Here is a 17,549-nt window from a genome sequence, read left to right on the forward strand (position 1 = left end):
CCATTTTTTTTCTAATTTTCTCTTGTGCGCAACTTTATTAAATACAGTACTATATTGTTGGGTCTGTGGTTATCATGTTTCTCTCGTCACTCCCGAAGTTAGTTAATTAATGGAAGTACACTTTCAATCCAGAATCTCAATTCCTGATTCGAGAGAGCTTTGAAAGATTGCAGGTCAAAATTCTGCAATTTCCTCAATTATTTCGTTTGTTAGCTTGGGGTGAAAAATATTCAGTCTTGAAGACTGTCTATCTCAAGACCCATTATTTTCTTCTTTACTAGTTAAAAATGCATTAAATGTTCCTTCCTGTGACTTAATTTTAGTTTTTCCTACAAGTGGTAGTTTGCCGTCTTTCTCTGAGAAAATGAATGCAAAGTATTTCTTCAAGTCTGCCATTTCCTTAGTTCACTTCAGTGTAATTTTCATAGTCCAATCATCCCATTACCGTCTTTGTTTTGATGCATTTTTAAAAATGTTTAAGCCCTTATGGTTGTTCAATTCTCTTCTCTCTCTGCCAGTTCAAGAAATTGTAAAAATTGAGAACGTGCAATCAATGCACAGTCATTCTGAGAGTTGATGTTATGCCCTTGTTGACACTGAAAGAAATTTAATTTGATGTGATATTTTTGACGAAGTCTTACAAATGTTAGTGCACTTTTGAAGTTTGGTGATCACCAGTGATTCAAATGCTGGTGTATGCTCCAAAGAAATCCTTGCAGTTTGCTAGGGCGCTTTAAGCAATACTGGTTGATTCCAGAAATAAATGTTTCTCTTGAGCTGTGAACCTTGTTCTTTCAAGATGTTACCTCTCCAAGACCTTAGTGAGGAGTTCAGATTGTGAAGTGGAATTTCAGAACTTGAAACAGAATAAAGGTATCTGTTCCAATAACTTTCATTTAAACATTGTTCCATAAAGCAAAATAATTATGTTGAATTTCCCAGTGGGGGATCTTCCAGGCTCTTTCTTGATTTTTTGCACTTTGAAGGACCTGTTGTTCAAAGTGGAAATCAAACTCCAAATGGTTTCCTTTATGATTGCTGTTGAGATAACATGCCAGTCTGTCTGCAAAAAATCAATAACAATCAGCAATGTGACTCCTGGCAGTCACTACTGTGTCTATTTCTTAAAAGTCTCATGGCCTTTCTTTATTACACAATGAAGAGTGCAGGAGGGCATATATTGAAATGAGACATCAGCCCGTTGAAGCTTCAACACAAGAGTCTATTTGCATTCCACACAGCAAAATCAGTGTGCCATATACATAGCTAAGCATTACACAACCAACAGGTCAGAGGCAGCTCTACCACATCGAGTGGTGAATGGTGATGGAAAATTCAACAGCTCACCGGAGAAGGAGGCTCCACAAATATCCCAACCTCAAAGATGTGGGAACCCAGCACATTGATGTAAAAGACCATTGTTTCCATATTCAGCTGGAAGTGACAAGTGGGTGATCCACCTGTCTCCTCCTGAAGTCCCCAGTAATACTAGTTTTCAGTTCAGTTGATTCATCATTGATGTCAAGAAATGGCTAAAGGCAATATTACAAAGACTCTGAGCTGAAAAAAACATTCTGGCAATAGTACAGAAGATTGTGCTCCAGGGCTAGCTGTGCCCCTTTCCAAATTGTTCCAGTACAACTAGAACACTGGCATCAGCCAAACACTGTTACAAATGTCCTGTGTACAAAAAAGCAAAACCAAATCCATCCTGGCCACTTACCACCTATCAATCTCCTCTCAACCATCAACAAAATGATGGATGATGTCATTGTCAGTGCTATTAAGCAGCACCAATAACGTAATAAAACTGTTCACACAATGCTTAGTTTGACTTGCGTCAAATAAACTTGGTTCCTGACCTCATTACAGTCTTGTTGCAACCATGGGCAGAGGAATTGAATTCCAGACCAGAGGTGACGATGATTGTCCTTGTCACCCTCCATCAAAAGGCCAGAAGCTTCTCTTTAGCTTTGACAAAGGGTCAGTCAGACTCGAAACGTCAGCTCTTTTCTCTCCTTACAGATGCTGCCAGACCTGCTGAGATTTTTCCAGCATTTTCTCTTTTGGTTTCAGATTTCAGCATCCGCAGTAATTTGCTTTTATCCAGAAGTGAGGATGTTCACTGATGATTGCACAATGCTCAACACCATTTGTGATTCCTTGCATGCTGAAGCGATCCCTGTTGAAATGCAGCAAAACCTGGACAGCATTCAGTGGCAACTAATGTTCATGTCATACAACCAAGCGATGACCATTTCTAACAAGAGGGAATCTAAGCATTAACCTTTAGCATCAGGTCCTCGCTATCAGCATCCTGAGGGTTACTATTTTTGCCCACAAAGTGAACGAGACCAGCTCTTCAAATTGTGTGGTTGGAAGAGAAGGTCAGAAACTGGTCATCTTGCAGCAAATAACTTACCACATGATTCCAAATGCCTGTCAATTACAAGGCACAAGTCAGGAGTGTGATGGAATACTCTCCACTTGACTGGATGGATGCAGCTTTACCTGAACTCTCGAAGGCTTGACACCATTGAGGACAAAGCAACCTGCTTGACAATGAGTCAACATTCAGAATCAAAAACAGAAATTGCCGAGCAAACTCAGCAGATCTGGCAGCATCTGTGAAGGTAAAACAGAGTTAATGTTTAGGGCCCAGTGACCCTTCAGAACTGATTATAAGAACCTAAGAAATAGGAGCAAGGGCAGGCCATCTGGCCTGCTGAGCCTGCTCTGCCAGTCAACAAGATTATGCTGATCTTGTTGTAGATGCAGATCCACTTATCTGCTAGCTCACCATAAGCCCTTAATTTCTTTACAGTTCAGAAATCTATATATCCTTGCCTTAAAAACAAAAAAGGAGGTAACCTCAACTGCTTCACTGTGCAGGGAATTGCACATATTCACAACTCCTTGGGTGAAAAAGTTCCTCCTCAACTCAGTCCTAAGTCTGCTCCCCTTTATGTTGAGGCTAAGCCCCCAGTTCTAATTTCACTCAACAGTGGGAACAATTTCTCTGCTTCTATCCAATCTATTACCTTATAATTTTATAAGTTTCTATAAGATCCCCCAACATTCTTTGAGATTAGTATAGATCCAATCGACTCAATCTTTCCTCGTAAATGAACTCTCTCAATTCCAGAATCAACTAAGTGAACCTCCTCTGTACCCCCTCCAGCGTCAGTACATCCTTTCTCAAGTAAGACCAAAACAGTACTCCAGGTGTGACCTCACCAGCACTCCATATAGCTGCAGCATAACATCCCTATTTTTAAACTCCTCCATCCCTCTAGCAATGAAGGGCCATATTCCATTTGCCTTAATTACCTGCTACATCTGCAAACCAACTTTTTGTGATTCATGCATAAGGACACCTCGGTCCCTCTTCATAGCAGTATGCTTCAGTCTTTTACCGTTTAAATAATAGCCCACTTTGCTGTTATTCTGACCAAAATGGATGACCTTACATTTACCAAGGTTGTACTCCATCTGCCACACCCTTGTGCACTCACTTAACATATGCATATCCCTCTGCAGGCTTCCACTGTCCTCTGTACTCTTTGCTGTACCCACTCATTTTAGTGTCACCTGTGAACTTTGACAAATTGCACTTGGTCCTCAACTCTAAATCATCCATGTAAATCATGAACAGTTGTGGTACCAACATTGATCCCTGAGGCATACCACGAACCACTGATCGCCAACTCGAAAAACACTCATTTATCCCCACTCTGGCTTTCTGTTGGTTAACCAATCTTCTGTTCATGCTAATGTATTTGCCGTAATGTCGTGCACCTTTTGTGCGGCACCTTATCAAATGCTTTCTGGAAATCCAGATTCACCACCTCCACAGGTTCCTCTTTGTCCACTGTGTTAGTAATGTCCTGAAATAATTCCAGTAAATTAGTTAAACATGGCCTGCATATCATGAACCCATGCTGTTTCTGCCTAATGGGACAATTTCTATCCAGATCTCTCTCTATTTCTTTCTTAATGATAGTTTCAAGCATTTCCCCATTGCAGATGTTAAGGTAACAAGCCTCGAGTTAGCTGCATTTTGTGTACCTTTTTTTAAACAGTGGTGTCACATTGCTATTTTTGAATCTGCCAGAACTGCCTCAGAGTCACATGAATTTTTGTAAATTACCATGAGCACTTTTGTTATTTACCTCTATTATAGTTTCTCCTGTTATAGCTAGGAAGAGATTGGTATGCAGGAAATGCTGAAGATGGGGTGGGGAGTGGTGGGAGAAGAGTAAATGATAGGTGGAGGTGGAGCTGGATGAGAGAGAAAAGTAGTTTAGCAGACAAAGGAATGATTCAAGGTCAGTCTGGGGGAATCGATAGCTGCTAGTTTGGACCATTCTTAGCTGACAATAGACTGACTGCGATTACAACCAATGTGATGGCAAGGCCTGGAGTGTGGGAGTGGGTAAGGATATGGGAGAAGGTGTTCAAGCTCGAAAATTGCCAAACTGAATATTGAGTTCCATGGGCTGCAGAATCCCCAAACGGAATGTGAAATGCTGTTTCTCTGGCTTGCGCTGAGCTTCGCCGGAACACTGCAGCAAGTCTGAGATAGAGATGTTGGCCGAGGGACATGGTTGTGTGTTGAGGTTAGACAACAGGAAGCTCTGGATCGTTTTTGCAGGTGTAGTGTGGGTGTTCTGCAAAGTGGTTTCCCAGTATGTTTCTCATCTTCCCATTGTAGAGGAGACCACATTGTGAACACTGACTAGATAGACTACATTGAGTGAAGTGCAGGTCAATCACTGCCACTGGACAGACATTCCCCACCCCTTCTTCGTCACTCTTCCACAGTGATTGTTCCTTTTAAGATACACAGGTCCACTACTTCGCTGCCAATACCCTATGGCACTTTCCCATGTAGTTGCAGAAGGTAAAACACTTATCCGTTTACTTTCTTCCTTCTCACTATCCAAGGCCACAGACACAGTTTCCAGGTGAAGCAGCAATTTACTTGCACTTGACTCAATGTCATCTGCTCTATTTGCTGTTTACAGTGTGGTCTTCTCTAAATTGAGGTGATGAAACTCAAACTGGGCAACAGTGCGGGGTTACAATGATAGGGCTGAGTCTGGGTGGAATGCTTTTTGGAGGATCAGTGCAACCTCTTTCTGCACTGGAAGGATTCGATGATTTCCAGCATCTGCAGTTCTTCAATTCTCTTTTTCTTTACTTTCAACTTTTACTCCGTTCAATAGCACACAACATGGTGCAATGCAGTGAGCACACAAGTTCCTTTAACAGGACTTTCCAAACCTGTGATCTCAATTACCTAGAAGGACAAGGACAGCTGATACATGGGAACACCGCCACAAGCATGTTCCCTTGGTGGCATGTCATCTTGATTTGAAACTATATCACTGTTGCTGCATCAAAGTGCCAGAAACTCTCTAATGGTCAGGAAGGTGTTGCTGTGCCACAAGGATTGGAGTGAATCAAGAATCCTGCTCACCACCACTACCACCTCCAGGGCAATTAGAGATGGGCAACAAATGTTGGTCAAACAAATGAGGCCCACATCCTATGAATGAATAGAGCAATTTATAATAACAAAGTCATGATAGTCCCAGCTTGTTTTCTATCCCCATTGACGTTCCTGAGCAACACTGTCTCTGTTCCACCTTTCCCAAGAGCCTCAAAAATTCTGCACTCTCAACAAACCAAGGGTTTGTAGCTTGTCGTTTAAGAGTGTTTCTACTGAACTCAGTTGTGTATAGTTTTCTCTCTCCCCTCACCTAAGTGTTGCAGTGCTCGATTCTAATTGATCGGTTTACTTTTACATCTGTGTGTGCTTCACCACATCCTGGAGAGATTGTTAACTACTCCCAACCTTTAAAGAGCTGTTTGCCATGTTGCTGCATACCTTGGATTTAGAACAGTTAAGCAATGGTAAGATGTAGAATTTCAGTTTTGTAATATGTTGGATGAGAAGAGGGGAACGGGAGTGGGGAATTGAACGTGAATTAGAAATAACAAAGTGCAGGATAATTCTACTGAGAATGAGAGGAAACATGATAAAAAAAAGGAAGAAAGGTTAACTTTGATCTTGACTGAGGAAAGCCATGTGGTTTTATTTTGAACAAATCCTCTGGGTTTTTAAAAAATTATTTCACAAAGGTTTCATTCCTGTGTGATGATCCTCTTTGAATCCTGAAAGTAGATGTCTAAAAATCTAATGTTTTTGCAACTGTCATGGGATGGTGGGGGATGGGTAGAGAGGTGCAAAGCGTGAGTGGAAAGTTAGGTTGTTAGATGAGAAGGTAATCTTTTGTTAGTTAATGAGCAGATAGAAAAATGGAAGATTTTAAATAGGGCAAGGTAATAATCAAGGTTCAAAAGGAAAGAAAGAAGAAGTTGCAAAACCATTAGATAATGCACAGGTAAGTTTTTTTTTATAAAAGTGCAGCATTTCACTTGGAAATTCCATCCCAGCTACAGTTTGGATATAGCTGTTTTAAATGGTATACATTAGCTTGGTGTATGATTATAGACACATTAAAGATTGCAACACAAGATCAAGAAAATGTCAAATTATCCTTGAGTTTGTACCTAGAGTCATTGGTTACAAAAGCCTGAAGGCCATTTTTAGTTTGTAGAAGGCATAAGGCTGTGTATATTTGTGTGTAATTATTGATAATTTATGAAGGATATAACAAATGTGGAGTCACAACTATCAATTTACTGGCACAAGAACAAAGGCATTGCAGATACGAGGACTCTTAAAAAAGCTGAAAATGCTGTTACTTAAAGTTAAAAGTTTAACTTAAAAGTTTCTTGTAGTTCCAAGATGAATAGGAGGAGATCTGGAACAAATTGTTCCTCTTGTAAAAATTATGTGCAGTGAAGATTAGCTTAGAATAGATAAGTAAAGAAATACCAGTTCAGTTTGAAAGAATTAGACGAAGGAGAATAAGGAAGCAACAATATTTAGTCTCATTTTCAGATGGAATTATGTTTGAGGCTAATATTATAATTTTGCACAGACATGGGAGCAACTTTGCTATCATCATCACATTTTAGTGTCACTGTATACAAGACCGAAGCTTAACTGGTGATGGAATGTTAACCTGGACGTCCCTGTGATCTCAGAATCAATTTTATTTTGAATTCTATGTTTCCTTTTTTTCCTAAGAAATCCTCTTGTCCCAGTAATAGTGTAGTTAGGCACTGGGAAATAGAGCTATGGGATGTCAGGATACCCTGGGTGAGACCATTTGAGGACTGTTGCAGACAACTAAAATGTCTGTACGTTCAGACAGTGGCTTAAATGAACTTTTCTCATGCAGTTTTGGTAGGCTTAGAGATCTGGTTTGGTCTCAAGGCTAGAAGGTCACAGCAATGGGCTTGTTTGGCTTGTCTGTCTGAAATTTGCTGCCCCTCTGCCATTTTTACGAAAGTCATTGAAATTATTGGTACAACTTGAGAACCTGCGATTCATGTTTGAGTATCAGACATTATCCATATGATTCAGGGTCATGAGTTATAATTTACCTCACTGCTTGCAGGTTGTAAACAGGTACTGCAGTAGAACATGCAAGATTGAGGAAATAGTTGAAAAATGACTTTAATCCTAAGTCTTTAATTCTACAATGGTTAAGCTATTCATGTTCATAATATAGTGATCAAAGAAAGTGCAAAGCACTATTAATTTCTGTTCTTTGGTGTGAGATGTTTGTATTTCCAATCTTTAGACATTTAAAATGTTGTACTTTTTGTCAAAAGCTTTGTTCTAATTATTCTTATGTTCTGCACTCTGTTTATCTTTTAGATAAGGCTAAAAAAACAAGTGGCAGACTTCCAACACAATTTACAAAATGCTGAGGTAAGGAGATTAGGAATTATGAAGTTAAAAAACGCTGTGCTAAATCTGCATTATTATTGATCAACTTTTAGAATTCTCAAGGAAACTGTGAGATTACAGTCAATCTGATTTGATGATCCACCAAAGCTGAAGTCTTTCGATTGAGAATAGTGTGGTGCTGAAGAGACTGAATTCAAAGTTTGTGAGAAGATTTGTAGCTCGGGTGCTCGTTGTTGTGGTTCTGTTCGCCGAGCTGGGAATTTGTGTTGCAGACGTTTCGTCCCCTGTCTAGGTGACATCCTCAGTGCTTGGGAGCCTCCTGTGAAGTGCTTCTGTGATGTTTGCTCCGGCATTTGTAGTGGTTTGTCTCTGCCGCTTCCGGTTGTCAGTTCCAGCTGTCTGCTGCAGTGGCCGGTATTTTGGGTCCAAGTCAATGTGCTTGTTGATTGAATCTGTGGATGAGTGCCATGCCCCTAGGAATTCCCTGGCTGTTCTCTGTTTGGCTTGTCCTATAATAGTATTGTTGTCCCAGTCGAATTCATGTTGCTTGTCATCTGAGTGTGTGGCTACTAAGGATAGCTGGTCGTGTTGCTTCGTGGCTAGTTGGTGTTCATGGATGCGGACCATTAACTGTCTTCCTGTTTGTCCTATGTAGTGTTTTGTGCAGTCCTTGCATGGGATTTTGTACACTACATTGGTTTTGCTCATGCTGGGTATCGGGTCCTTCGTCCTGGTGAGTTGTTGTCTGAGAGTGGCTGTTGGTTTGTGTGCTGTTATGAGTCCTAGTGGTTGCAGTAGTCTGGCTGTCAGTTCAGAAATATTTTTGATGTGTGGTGGTGTGGCTAGTCCTTCGGGTTGTGGCATGTCCTCATTCCGTTGTCTTCCCCTTAGGCATCTGTTGATGAAATTGCGGGGGGTATCCGTTTTTGGCGAATACATTGTATTTTTGCAGTTCTGGTGTGTTGCAGTGTGTTGTGATCCTTTTGAACAGTGTCTTAGATTAGATTACTTACAGTGTGGAAACAGGCCCTTCGGCCCAACAAGTCCACACCGACCTGCCGAAGCGCAACCCACCCATTCCCCTACATTTTCCCCTTTTGCCTAACACTTAGCATGACCAATTCACCTGACCTGCACATCTTTGGACTGTGGGAGGAAACCGGAGCACCCAGAGGAAACCCACGCAGACACATCTTGAAGAAATGAGTGAAGTTTGCTTGATGAATCCAACATTGTCCTGAAATCCAGTGAAATAACTTTTTTTTGCCCGTGTCAGTGAAGGCAACAGGACTATTTAAAAAAGATAGCCAGACTTGTACTTATGTTTTGGTAGTGAGCAAATATAATTCAATGGAATAATATACAGCGGGAGTGGGGGGGGAAGGATAATGTTCGGACAGTGGTAATAAGTGCGTATTTGTGTTTTGCAGCAGCCATATTTCCTGTTTGTGGAAATGATGCCTCTTGTTGATTTTCTAAACTCAAATGCAGATCACTCCTGTGTTGTCAAACAAAGCCAGTCTTTAACACTAACTTAAGAGTTTGAGTATAGCAACTTCCTGGTTTGGGTGGTTGTCATCCAGGAAGCAGTTTTCTTGCAAGGTTAAGTGTATTTTAGAACAAATTGATTTTGTGTGTTGCAGAGTATGGGAATATTGTTAAGTAGCTACATTTCTTCAGTTGGGTTACAGATTCAGGTTTTTACTTATTATGACTATGTTTAGAGATGGAAATTTGGGATGTAGTTTATGGTACCTCATTGCTCACCTACGTCCTTGTAACTTGACAGGAACACAGCCTTGGAGCAGAATACCATGTAGAAGTGTGGCTTTGAAGCAAAAGCAAATAGCAGTGAAGCTCTTTTGGTTGTCTTGATGCAACGTCTTTTGTGTGTGTTGGGGTGGTTGCTTTCGTAGATTAGGACTTAGTCTGTGTGTGTGGCTGACCAAGTCCTAAACTACAAAAGCAACCACCCCAACACACATAAAAGAGGTTGCATCAAGACACTGGTCGAAAGGATCACAACACACTGCAGTACACCAGAACTGCAAAAAGAGGAAGAAGAACACCTTGACAATGTATTCGCCAAAAACGGATACCCCTGCAATTTCATCAACAGATGCCTAAGGGAAAGACAACGGAACGAGGACATGCCACAACCCAAAGGACTAGCCACGTTACCATACAGCAAGAACATTTCTGAACTGACAGCCAGACTACTACGACCACTAGGACTCATAACAGCACACAAACCAACAGCCACTATCAGACAACAACTCACCAGAACGAAGGACCCGATACCCAGCATGAGCAAAACCAATGTAGTGTACAAAGTCCCATGCAAGGACTGCACAAAACACGACACAGGACAAACAGGAAGACAGCTAACGGTCCGCATCCATAAACACCAACTAGCCATGAAACGACACGACCAGCTATCCTTAGTAGCCACACATGCAGATGACAAACAACATGAGTTTGACTGGGACAACACTACTATTATCGGACAAGCCAAACAGAGAACAGCCAGGGAATTCCTAGGGGCATGGCACTCATCCACAGATTCAATCAACAAGCACATTGACTTGGACCCAAAATACCGGCCACTGCAGCAGACAGCTGGAACTGACAACCGGAAGCGGCAGATACAACTCACTACAAATGCCGAAACATCACAGAAGCGCTTCACAGGAGGCTCCCGAGTACTGAGGATGTCAACTAGACAGGGGACGAAACGTCTGTAACACAAATTCTCGGCGAACAGAACGACAACAAAGAGACTGAATACTGATGAGATTGCTTCAGTCACTTCTACATTTCACTACCTGACTCTGTAAGGAATAGTTTAATAAATATGATTAACAAAATGGTAGAATATTAATGAGGTGCTGAATTTGAAGAATGTGGGCTGAAAAATGTGTCGCTGGAAAAGTGCTGCAGGTCAGGCAGCATCCAAGGAGCAGGAGAATCGACGTTTTGGGCATAAGCCCTTCTTCAGGAATGGGAACAACTGTAGCTTTGGATTTAAAATGTAGTGTGCCATAAGGATGGATTATTGAAATCTTAATGAAGCTAAATTTAGGTGAATATGTAATGATACAATTCTTTATTTAGACAGTGTATACTTCCAAGTTTTTAGCAGATGCATAATTGTGCTCTCTCAGAGGGCACATCAAACCACATGTTTTATATTGGCGGCGGGTGTGGGGGGCGGTGCCATGATTCAGCAGTTGTTAAAAACCAGACTGGAGAGACATCAAATCTAGAAAATTATCCTCTCTTTCTTGATAACTGTGCAGCAACATTCACAAGATTGAACTTTGTTCACTTCGAATTTCTGACTACGATTACTGTGATGAAGTTCATTGTTGAATTCCTCACATTACTGCTTTCTTTAGACTTGAAGAGGTTGATAACAGTTAATCCCTGAGTCAGAAGGTGCTGTCTTCAAATCCCAACCTTAGACTTGAAGACATTTTATATTCGTTAAAAAATACACAAGGTTGAAAACTGGTCAGCTAAGCAAGATGTATGGGCTGCGTTTCACTAATTTGGATTTGTTTTGTTGCAGTAAATTTGAAAAAGAAGTAATCTTTTAGGAAGGAAAGGTTACATTTAAAATGTAGTTGACTTTGAAGCAATGTAACTGGAAGGAAATGGCTGGTGGAAGTGGTTGGACTAAGGTGAGACAAGCACTTTGAAGCAGAGAACAAAGAATCTCAAATACTTTGAGCACAGGTGAGCAATGAAGTGCTCACCTGTGCAGTGCAGTGGGATGCTACTTCAGTCTGTAAATCAGAACTTTGAAGTTCAGAGATGGGGGAAAAAAAAGCAGTAAAGCAAGTGATAAAGACATGGATTTTAAGTTTAATTCATTGTGATGTTTTCAGATGAACTTGCATAAATATGTGAAAGGAAACTAAGCCTACAGTTGCCTTGGTTCTGAGAGTTCGGCACACAGAGGTTGTGCTCTCAATACTGCAAACGGAGAATGTTAGCAGGCCATTCAGCCCACAAAGTCTGGCCTGTAATTCAATATGATTATATCTGCTTGAACGCTTTAGTGCCTTTTATCCACCTCATCCCTACAATCCTGTTGCCATTAGTCACCAGAAATCTATCAACCTCTACTTTAAACATGCTAAGTTACTGAGCTTTCACAGCCCTCTTGTTAGAGACATCCAAAGAGTCACAACCCAGATGAAAACAAAATTATCTACCTCTTGGACCAAAGTGATATTTTCCATATTTTTAAATTGTGTCCCAGTACTAGATTCCCCAGTCAAAGAAACATTTAACTTCATCTACCATGTCTTCTCCTGTTTCAGTTGTTTGTAAGTTTCAATGCATCATCTCTTAACTTCTGAAACTCTCAAGAACACTGGCCAAGTTTGACTAAGATCTCTTCATAGGACACTTTCTCATCCTGGCAATAAGTCTCGTGAATCAACATGGTACTCATTCAAAAATAATATCTTTCCTGAGGTGCAGAAACCAAAATTGCATACCCTACTCCTGATGTGAAAAATCAGGCTCTTCAATGTTTGAAGCAAGATTTTATTGCTCCTGTACACAAATTGTCTTGAACTAAAGGTTTGCTGTTAGCCTTTTTAGTCTTCTGAACAGCTGCTGCATCTTCATGATAGCCTTCAGTGACTTAACAATAAGGATATCTGTGTCCCTTTGTAAATCTACATTTTCCAACCTCTTTCTGTTGAATAAATTCTCTGACATCTGATCTTTCTGTCAAAATGTAGCATATTGGTGGTGGTGTGCCTATTCATCTGCTGCCCTTGCTCTTTTAATTGGAAGTGGTTATGAGTTTGGGAGGTGCAAAGGAACTTTGGTGAATTTCTGAAGTGCATCTTGTAGATTGTATACTCAACTGCTACTGAGCATTGGTGGTCGGGAGAGTGGATATTTGTGGATGTGATGCTAGTTGACTGAGCCGCTGTGGGCTTCAGTGATTATAACGCATGAAATTTCACGAAGGCGATTGTTAGATTTTCTCTTGTTGGAGATGCTCATTGCCTGGCAGTTGTGTTGCATTAATGTTACTTGCCATTTGTCAGCCCAAACTTGGATATTGTCCAGGTCTTGCTTCATTTGAATGTTGTTATGTGTTTTTTTCCTCACTTCCCCCTTTTATCAGTAGCAGCTATTTGATACAATGTATTGGGAGAAGAGGGGTTGTGATCTTGACTGCACTGACAGTCATTATCTCCACTTTCTTGTCTACTTCCCACAACACTTCAACCCATTCCTACTTGAAGAACTATCTATCTCCTCCTCCTATTTCTTCAGTGTTCCAGTGTCCTTGCACTTGGGTAGTGAATTTTACAGCTTCGTGACCCATCGGAAGAGGTAATTCCTCCTCATCTGGGTTTGAAATCTGCCACACCTTATCTTAAAATGATGATCAATCATTGTAGATTGTCCCACAAAAGGAAAGGTCCTTTCTATGAGTACCTTGTCAATTCCCTTTTAAGATAGCAGTGGGATCTTGGAGTTCTGGCAGAGGGAAGATTTGAGGTAAAGGTTTTTCATAATGGAGGGATAAAGCAACATGAGATAGGTGCTACCACCTTTCATTGTTAGGACAATATTTTTACTGTTGGAAAATTGACCAGAAAAGAGGTTGAATTTTCATACCCAAAACAAAATCCTAGTTCAAATTTGTCCCTAAGAGGTAATTCAATTTGAGGTGATGCATTTTCAGAAGTCTAATTCTAGAGCGAATTATACAGTAAACAGAAGAGCCTTGGGTAAAGTTGATGAGCAGAGAGGTCTGGGAGTTCAGGTCCATTGTACTCTGAAGATTGCTGCACAGGTGGATAGAGTGGTCAAGAAGGCAGATGGTATTCTTGCCTTCATTGGACAGGGTATTGAGTATAAGAGCTGGCAGATCATGTAAAAATTGTACATGACATGGGTTCGGCCACATTTAGAATACTGTGTACAGTTGTGGTTATCACGTTAACAAAAGGATGTGGATGCTTTGGAGAGAGTGCAGAGAAGGTTTACAAGGATGTTGCCTGGTATGGAAGGTGCTAGCTGTGAAGAGAGGCTGAGTAGGTTAGGAATGTTTTCGTCAGAAAAAAGGAGATTGAGGGGGGACATGATTGAGGTCTATAAAATCATGAAGGGTGTAGACAGGGTAGATAGAGATAAGCTTTCTCCCAGAGTGAAGGATTCAATAACGATTGGTCATGCTTTCATGGTGAGAGGTGAAAAGTTTAAGGAGGATATAAGTGACAAGTACTTCACACAGAGGCTGGTGGGTGTCTCGATCTCGTTGCCAGCAGAGGTAGTAGAGGCAGGCACAGTAGATTAATTTAAGATGCATCTGGACAGATGCATGAGTAGGTGGGGAGCAGAGAGATACAGATGTTTTGGAATTGTGTGACAGATTTCGACAGTGGATTTGGATTGGCTCAGGCTTGGGAGGGTCGAAGGGCCAAGTCACCCAGTGAAATATGTGGGTGGAAATTGCAAATAAGGAAAGAAATTTCACTTGATGGGACTATCGGCCCCTGAGTCGTAAGAGAGGAATTGAGAAACAAATATGTCGGGAAATCTCCGATATATGTAAGCATGATAAGGTTGTAATAATGGGGGATTTTAATTTTCCAAACATTGACCGGGACTACCATAGTGTGAATGTTTGGATGCTGAAGAATTTGTCACGTGTTCAAGAAGATTTTCTTTCTTAACATGTGCATACACCTGCTGAAGAGGGAGCAAAATTTAGATTTTCTTTTGGGCGGTAAGGCAGGGCGGGTGACTGAAATAAAAGTGGGGGAACACTTTGAGTCTAGCGATCATAATTCAAAATGGTTATGGAAAAGGAAAAGCCTTCCATAAAAGCTTGGAGTAAGGCAATTTTTACTAGTATGAGTCAAGAAATTCCAAAAGTTAATTGCAGTAGACTGTTTGCTGGTAAAAGGATGTCTGAGAAGTGGGAGGTATTCAAGAGTATGATGCTGAGAGTTCAGAGGTATTTTGTTCATGTTAGAGTGAAGGGTAAGGCTGGTAAGATTAAAGAACAGTGGATGAATAAAGATATTGAGCTTTTCGTAAAGAATAAAGAAGAATTTTATTTTAGATATAAACAACTTGGTTCAGTTAAGCTCTTAATCAATAGTGTGTCAGGGCATTCTTAGGAGAGAAATCAGGAAGGCAAAGAGGAGATATGAGGTAGCACTGGCAGATGAGATTAGATTAGATTACATTACAGTGTGAAAACAGGCCCTTCGGCCCAACATGTCTACACCGACCCGCCGAAGCACAACCCACCCATACCCCTACATTTACCCCTTCACCTAACACTAGGGGCAATTTAGCATGGCCAATTCACCTGACCTGCACATCTTTGAACTGTGGGAGGAAACCGGAGCACCCGGAGGAAACCCACGCAGACATGGGGAGAACGTGCAAACTCCACACAGAACAGTTGCCTGAGGTGGGAATTGAACCCGGGTCCCTGGCGCTCTGAGGCAACAGTGCTAACCATTGTGCCACCGTGCTGCTAAGGTGTTAAGGATAATCTAAAGAAATTCTACAAATACATTAAGAGCAAGAAGGTAGTCAGAGAAAGGATAGGGCTTCTTAAAGATCAAGGATATCATCTTTATGTTGAACCCCAGATGAAATGAATAATTCACATCAGTTTTTACTGTGGGCAAAGAAATGGAGTATAGAGAATGCAGAGAAATAAAGTTTCATGTTTTAAAAACAGTTCACATTACAAAAGACGAAGTTCAGGCGATCTTGGGGGAGGCACAGGTAGATAAATCTCCAGGACCTGATATGTGTCCCAAACTTTGCGCAAAGGAGGAAATTATGAGACCCCTTGCAGAAATATTTGCATCATCTACAACTACAGGTGCCTAATGACATGAGGATGACTAGTATTGTACCTTTAAGAAAGATTGTAAGGAGAAACCAGGGAACTATAGGCCTGTGAGTATGACTTCAGTTGTATGTAAATTCTCGGATTATAAAAGGTAAGATTTATGAGCATTTAGAGAAGCAAAATTTGATTAGGGATAGTCAACATGGTTTTCTGTGTGGAAAAGGTTGATGTCAGAGCATTAGACGTTGTTTATTTGGATTTTAGTAAAGCCTTTGGCAAGGTTCTGCATGCTAGACTAATTAGTAAAGTTATGTCACATGGGATTCAGGGTGAGCTTGCCATTGGATACACAATGGCAGGAGACAAAATGTAATGGTGGAGGGTTGCTTTTCAGACTGGAGACCTGTGACCAGTGGTGTTCTGCAGGAATCAGTTCTGGGTCCTCTTTTGTTTGTCATTTATATAAATTATTTTGATGTGAATCTTGAGGACATGGTGAGTAAGTTTGCAGAAGACAAGAAAATTGGTAGCATAGTATACAGTGAAGAAGGTTATCTAAGATTATAGAGATTTTGATCAAATGGGTCAATGAGCTGAAAAATGGCAGCTGGAGTTCAATCTGGATAAATGAGAAGTTTTGCATTTTGGCATAACAAACAAGGGTAGGACTTATACAATTAATGCTAGGATAGTGTTGTAGAACAGAGGGACCTCAGGGTGCAGGTTAGTTGTTTAAAGTTTGCATCAACATGGAGTCAGGGTGGGTCAAAAGGCGTTTAGCACAATTGCATTCATTGCTCAATCCTTTTAGTATCAGAGTTGGGACATTATGTTCATGTTGGACAGGAATTGGTAAGGCCTTTTTTTTGGAATACTGTGTCCAGTTCTGGTGGCCCAGTTATAGGAAGGATACTTTAGGTAAGAAAGTGTTTAGAAGAGAATTACCAGGATGTTGCTGGGTATGAAAGGTTTGAATGATAACAAGGATGGATAAGCTGGGAATGTTTTTCACTAGAGCATAGGAGGGTAAAAGGTGACCAAATAGAGGTTTATAAAATGATGAAAGGTATAGATAGACTTGTATTTTTCCTGAGATGGGGAACTTCAATACCGGGGGGCACATTTTTCAGGTGAGACAAGAGGGATTTAAAAAAGACGTAAGTGGCAAATTTTTTCCACACAGAATGGCCCAAGTATCGAATGAACTTCTTCAGGAAGTGGTGGATGTGGGTACAGTTAGAACATTTAAAAGACATTTGAATAGATATATGAATAGGAAAGGTTTGGGGTGATATGGGCTAGGAGCAGGCAGGTGAGACTAATTTTGAATTATGTTTGGTATGGACTGGTTGGACCGAAGGGTCTGTTTCCATGCTGTGTGACTCTATGACTATGTCTCGATGTGGGAAGTCCAGGACAGTTTTAGTTAGAGTCATATAGCATACAGCATGGAGACAGTCCCTTTGGCCGAAACTGATCCATGCTGATCAAAATCTGTACTAACCGCATTTCCCTGCATTGGCCCATGTCCACCTAAACCTCTCCTATCCATGTATTTATCCAAACGTCTTCTAAATGTTATCCATGTACCTACCTCAACCACTTATGCTGGCAGCTCATTCCATATGCGTACCACACTCTTAAAAAACATTGTCCCTCCGGCTCCCTTTATTCTTTCCCCTCTAACCTGAAACTGATGCCCTCTCGTCCTCGATTCCCCAACTGTGGGGAAAGAGATTGAGTGCATTTGCTCTATTCATGCTTCTCATCATCTTATACACTTTTATAAGATCGACCCTCAATCTCCTATACTTTAAAGTAAAAAGTCCTAGCTTGTCTAACCTCTCCCTACAATTCCGACTG

At 40.9% G+C, this 17,549-nt stretch overlaps 1 protein-coding gene across 6 annotated transcripts in view; it reads left to right on the forward strand.

Moving 5' to 3' along the window:
- Positions 1-17,549, forward strand: part of osbpl8 (oxysterol binding protein-like 8) — a 372,304-nt gene that overhangs the window by 99,395 nt on the left and 255,360 nt on the right. For all 6 annotated transcript variants that reach the window (XM_072552065.1, XM_072552064.1, XM_072552067.1 and 3 more), the window contains one exon: positions 7,799-7,852. In XM_072552065.1, the coding sequence (XP_072408166.1) occupies positions 7,799-7,852 (54 nt within the window). The remainder of the gene's footprint in view (positions 1-7,798; positions 7,853-17,549) is intronic.

Source organism: Chiloscyllium punctatum, chromosome 32 (assembly GCF_047496795.1).
Source record: "Chiloscyllium punctatum isolate Juve2018m chromosome 32, sChiPun1.3, whole genome shotgun sequence".
Lineage (NCBI taxonomy): Eukaryota > Metazoa > Chordata > Chondrichthyes > Orectolobiformes > Hemiscylliidae > Chiloscyllium > Chiloscyllium punctatum.